Source organism: Parambassis ranga, chromosome 21 (genome assembly GCF_900634625.1).
Source record: "Parambassis ranga chromosome 21, fParRan2.1, whole genome shotgun sequence".
Lineage (NCBI taxonomy): Eukaryota > Metazoa > Chordata > Actinopteri > Ambassidae > Parambassis > Parambassis ranga.
This window is the reverse complement of record NC_041041.1, coordinates 9,934,968-9,940,967: the sequence shown is the minus strand read 5'-3', so window position 1 is coordinate 9,940,967 and position 6,000 is coordinate 9,934,968. Positions and strand designations below refer to the sequence as shown.

The 6,000-nt window shown below is 39.1% G+C and overlaps 1 protein-coding gene across 2 annotated transcripts in view; it reads right to left on the bottom strand.

Annotated features, from left to right (window-relative positions):
* Positions 1-1,648: 1,648 nt before the first annotated feature.
* The window catches only part of LOC114426192 (zwei Ig domain protein zig-1-like), an 11,525-nt gene continuing 7,173 nt past the window's right edge, over positions 1,649-6,000 (bottom strand). Inside the window, exons 2-6 of one of the 2 annotated variants that reach the window (XM_028393435.1) lie at positions 4,416-4,659; positions 4,025-4,342; positions 3,854-3,944; positions 2,272-2,344; positions 1,649-2,177 (exon numbers count right to left, since the gene is read on the bottom strand). In XM_028393435.1, the coding sequence (XP_028249236.1) occupies positions 2,079-2,177; positions 2,272-2,344; positions 3,854-3,944; positions 4,025-4,342; positions 4,416-4,491 (657 nt within the window). In that variant the 5' untranslated portion in view covers positions 4,492-4,659 and the 3' untranslated portion in view covers positions 1,649-2,078. The remainder of the gene's footprint in view (positions 2,178-2,271; positions 2,345-3,853; positions 3,945-4,024; positions 4,343-4,415; positions 4,660-6,000) is intronic. The other variant, XM_028393436.1, reaches the window with a different exon arrangement.

The following is a 6,000-nucleotide window of genomic DNA, read 5'->3' as shown; positions in this document are numbered from 1 at the left end:
TGGGGTCATCCCCTGTAAGACAGGAAGTCAATGAAAGAAACTCAATAGAAGCAAAATGAAGTGCAGGTGCATTTTCCAAAGAATGTGTCAAACCTCTGCTCCTAAGGGCTGAAAGTGAAACTGGTGCTGGACTGGATCCTGATTTGTCTTCAGTTTTCTGCACAAATAAAAAATATAGATAAAAACTATATCATCACATGTCATTTTGGGTAAACTGACATTTTCCAACAGACAGGATTTGTCAGTTTGGTTGAGCTCTATCTATCAAAGCGACCTGAAAAATGTATTAGTTTTAATCCATGCTAATCTGAAGCTAAAAGCTAACTCACCTGCAGACACAGACAGCTAACATGACACACAGAATACATCCAAATTCAGGCAGGAGTAGAGATGCTGAGTTCCACAGTGAACTTTTCTCTGCTGAAAATCAGATGTGAATTAGATTAAATAGCATCCAACTTGAGCTTTAAGCTTTATTATGTCTTGTCTACTAATGAGTAGCTCTGCTGTACTTACCTCCATGATTCTCAGACACAGTCAAATTCCACTGGACGCTGTGTGGCCCACCTTGATCAGTTACTTCACATATATAAAGGCCTGCATCCTCAGGCTGGACATTAGTAATAATTAACTTTGAAGGTAAGTCGACATCTATTCTCAGTCTAAGAGATGAGAAATTTGAAAAAGTCTGATTCAGTAACCTAGAATGTACAAAAAGAGATCGGCCTCTTGTCCATTTGATTAACACTGTATTTTTCCTGGTCATGTTGGAGGTCAGTGTGACCGACTCTCCTCTGAGCACCACCTCAGTCCTCTGGTCGCCTGTAGAAATCTCTAAAGTTGAAAAGGAAACAATCAGTCAATAACAAATGTGTCTGAAAAAAAGAAACAGAAGTCTGCTCTGTACCTGCAAGGACCTGCCATATCACAAACGGCTGAATGAAAAGCAGAGCTGCTTGATTTAGGCTGAACATGATGAGAGTCACACAGACTGGAGCTTTACTATCAGCTTTTAAATAGTCAGCAGGAGGAGCCAAGAAAAGGAAGTTATCTAAAGAGAAATCAGACAGTTACAGTAAACTTGTCATTTAAAATGAAGCTGAAATATAAAGTGAAACATATTCTTCACTCTGCTGCCACAGTATGTCCAATACTAGGTAATATATGAGGTCCTGAGAACAGCTTGGACACAGGAAAGACACTTTTTACAAACAAGAAAAATAAGGCCTATCTCTCTGCTGGAGACATAAATATGAATCGTACAGTGGCTGAAAATGAACTAAATGCTTGATTAAGAGTTACTCATTCACTGATATTAAACCATGGCATCCTAAAAAGTGGTTTGTAGCTCTAGATGTCTTCTTCTTGGCAAGCCTGACTCTCCTTTACACCAATTTCCTCTGTAAAGGTTGGTTCTAATGAGACTGACTCCCTTTGGAGCATGACTCAAGTGGATATTTGATGAATGGCACTTTTGGCCAGTATACACATCATGTTTTTATCCCTATATGATGCTGTTTGTGGTAGAAGTTAATTCCTCATTTATTTACTGGCAGCTATTCAATAAGAGCTGCACTCATGAAGCACAGAAAAAAGTAAGCATGTTATGCCTTCACTGAACACACCACCTGCACAACAGGAGGTGAGTATTTAGTCAACTTTATTAAAAAAAACACACAAGTGAGTGTGGAACAAATGTGACAACATTCAAGATATTAATATTAAATATTAATATCTTGCACATGCAATAGAACATACTTAAGCATCTTAAATAGTGAAGAACACATTAAATATATAACCATAACATACAAAAAAATGATGTGTTAATGGTAAAGCAGACATATGAGTAACTTTTGAAGGTAATGTTTTACCAATAAAACTGCACTCAGAAAGCACATTTTATAACCCTGTTATGCCCTCTTTGAACACCAGGGGGCAAACATATCACAGTTTAAGTCAGGAAGTCTTGGGTTTGTTCTAAAGCAGATGCATACATCAGTACTCTTCAACCATCTGCTTTAGAACTGAAATACAAAACATCCATCTAGGTTTGTCTCTCTTTTAAACTGGCTGTGAGCTCAGAGGTGTCCATAGATTGAATTCAGCCTCTCCATGTACTGACTCTGCTTGTTATTTGTCCTGTAGTCCGTGGCATTCCGTGGACCCTGGGGGATCCCCTGTAAAAAAAAAAATAAAAACAAAACAAAAGTAAAAATTAAGTGCAACCAAACTGAAACAAAGAACCTTTAAAGATGACAAAGTTCTTCAAACCTCTGCTTCTCCTGACTGTGAATAAAACTGAGGCTGCGCTGCATCTTGATTTGATGGCACCGTCCTGTGTTTCCTGCAAATACAGTGATGACAAAAAAAAGACATCTTAGCTGTTTTCCTCCGTCTACTCTTGCTAATAATGAAAGCATGGTTACAGTAGTTTTAGCCCTACTTGGCTACTATCACATGTGAGTGTGTGTCAGGTCATTTTCTAAATTATAACTAAAACTGACAGACTACATGTTAATCAAAGAGCAAAGTATGTGCATTTTCAAAGTCAGTTTATATATGTATCAGCACATTACTGCTTGTTGAAGTGCAGTTACTGACTCCTCAGATAACCACAATCTATCAGATCCATGAGATCAATGAGCGCATTGCTGCAAAGCCGGGTGACAGTCAGCAACATGTCCATGCAGTCACAAACACTACAAGCTGTCAGTTCGCTGTGCTTTAAGACACTTTGGGTCTGATGAGAAGCTGATTCAGCCTGTCCAGAGACACTCTTCTATTGCTCAGATGGATCCTGAGAGAATTGTTTTTTGCAATTTGTAAATTAAATGTAATGTAAATTAGACTTAAGTCCAGCACTTTCAACAAGAATTGAACTGTAGAAACAGAGAGCTCTTTCCAAGCAAACCGCAATCTGTGATTCAAATAGAGCGCTGCTGCTGGTCTACTACCATCACACAGGCCTGTTACACTGGTGTCTGAGCCCATCATTAATAATCAAGATTCAGTGTGGCTGAACAAGCTGACAAGATGTGTGCACTTTAGACGTTTGTAGTGTTGATTTCTTCCACCTCCCTTTTCATGTTATGTGTAACCTTCAGACAACGACCTCTTCTCAAAAACAGAGAGGCAACTCAGTGGTTGACATTGTGACAATGGTGATGATGCAATCAACCACATTCTGGAGGAGGTCTATGACAGTAACTTATACAAAGGAAGGACCATGTGTAAATGTAGGAGAGCAGTATGCTCTATTTTCTAACTTTAATATTTTTATTTCTAAAGTACACATACATGCTGAAATCAGCCTGTATCTTGTCAAAGTCGTATGATGTATGAACCTTTGTGTCCTCTGTCTGTTTCACCATTACCCTATCACAGCGCTTCATCGCCATTTCCTCCTAATTGTACCATGTAATGTGTACAAAACCACCACAAGAGAGCCGTCACATCGGGCTAATACATGTTTCAGTAGAATGACTGTGCATCACGTCTCTAACTTTAACTTCACCTTTTTTGCATCTCTGCTTATTTTAAACATTAGATGTTATCTTTCAGCAACAGAGGCCAATTTGTGTAACATCGTACTAGAGACAGCAAACAAGGTTAATATATCTTCACATCTTTTGCTACAAATTTTAATGTTGTAAAACTATATTTAGAATTAATGCCTATTATAAAACACAGAGTGAAAACAACATTACATGACAGGTTATTATTATTGGTACTGAAATTCAGACACACACAGTTTTGCAGTTGATCAGTCTTTACAGTCAAAGCGGTCTTATCTACACTGCACCTCAACAGAACACAGCAAAGTGCAAACCTGAAGCTAAAAGGTATCACTCACCTGCAGAGGCAGACAGCTGACATGATGACACACAGAAGAAATGCACTTGCAGATGGGAGAAGGTAAACAAAATACCATGGAAAGCTCTCTTCTGCATAAAATCAGATGTGAATTACATTTAAGTAGCATTCAGTTTGAAATACTGTAATATGCTTTGTGTAGAAACCTTACCTTCAGGGTTCTCAGACACAGTTAAATTCCAGGTGACATTGTGTGTGCCAATTCGGTCCGTTGCTTCACATGAATAAATTCCTGCATCCTCAAGTTGAACATTAGTAATATTCAGTGTTGAAGGGAAGTCAACATCTATTTTCAGTCTGTCAGATGAAAAATTTGAAAAAGTCTGATTGGACAACATGGAATAGGTAAAAAGAGGTCTGCCTCTGGTCCATTTGATAAATGTTACATTTTCCATGGATATGTTGCAGGTGAGTGTGACCGACTCTCCTCTGAACACCGCCTCAGTCCTGTGTTTATTTAAAGTAATCCCTAGTGTTTGAAAGAAAGGAACAGTCAACATAAACATTACTGAAATGTGCACACACAGAATTCTGCTCTGTACCTGCAAAGACGTGCCATGTCACTAACAGTGGGCTGAGAAGCAGAGCTGCTCGGGTAATGCTGAACATGTTCACCATCCAACAGACAGACTGGAACTTCACCTCTTCAGCCTCGCAGTGAGATAGTCATGGAGGCGCAGAGAAAAGGAAGTGGTTAGTTGCTGTTTTGCTAACCTAAGATCACTGTCACACCTTTTGGAACATGAAGTCTCCTCCTGTCATGTCATATGAAGCACTGATAAGCCTCTGTGAAGATAAACAAGAAATAAGAGTATGTGGTAAATCATTTTAACACTTTATTTAGTCATAGATGTCCAGTCATGGAAAAACATCTGCACAACTTTACACTCATGGTGTGCACATGGTTACGGTAACTGTTGAGCAAGACTTCACCACTGCTGCAGCTTCTGCATGATATCTAATGTAACAGTGAGTCTTCACAAGTTTGACCAGACTCTGCCCCTGTGGGTGAAGACGCCATTCAGACTGTGAAAACCCCAGATTTCCTCCCAGACAGGTGTAAAAAAACAACTTTGTTACTAATGCTTCCCTTTCTCTGGTCTCTCAACAGGCTAACATCATTATTGATTATGTAGCTACGCACTGATATTAAACATGCAGGGCTGTGTGGGTTTAAAATGCAGTGCTTCACTGACACATTTCTGACCTTTCTGTTAGCTGTTGTGCACTTTTTACTGTGGTGATGGGAATGTGGGTGTTTTAAGAAGACCTTTAAGAATTGCATCATTGAAATGAATGTGTGTGATTGTATCTAAATCACATGCATGTGCCCAAAACTGTCACACACTCCTTACTCCCTAAAAGAATCACATCAATTTCCAATATTCCCTCCCTCTCTCTCTCTCTCTCCCTCTCTCTCTCTCTCTTCCTCTCCAGCAGTTCTAACCATGTAACAGCAACAACCAGCAACACAATGTAAACATTAACATTAATCATAAAGCTAATGTAAAAGTTGAATAAAGGTTAGAGAGTAAAGGTAGAGAGTTTTTTTTAGAACCGATTTTTGTGTGAAGTTTGTTTTCACTCAGTGTGCATCACTAGCTAATATTAGTACAGGTATACAAGGACCCTTATATAGACACGTGTATCCTGGCATGAACACCCAGTGCTGATCTGGTTGTTAAAATAAGCTTTTAAAATAAGCAGTTTACAGCATGCTATCACAGTGAGGTAACCAAACACCCTGGGCTGATCTGACACTAACCCTTCTATAACTTTCAGATCACTTCCTCAGATGCCAAGGTGCAACACCGAAAGCCAGCTGGCAAAGTTAGCTGAACTGCTTCGATCAGGCATTTTTTGCTTTGAAACATTTAATTCCATGTTTGTCATCATAATAACCAGATAAACAAAATATATAAAGTGTTATGAAGAATGAAGAAAGCCTGGAAGATGGTCCTTATCTTGGAAGGCCACTAATGTCACAATGTTGACAAGGTGCTATAAGGATTCATCAAGTAAGAAATGGAAAATGTTGTTAGCTGACCTAGTTCATAATTCATGTGTCCACATGCACATGACACGCTCACCCACCCACACACACAGGGGCTTCAATTGAAAAGAGAA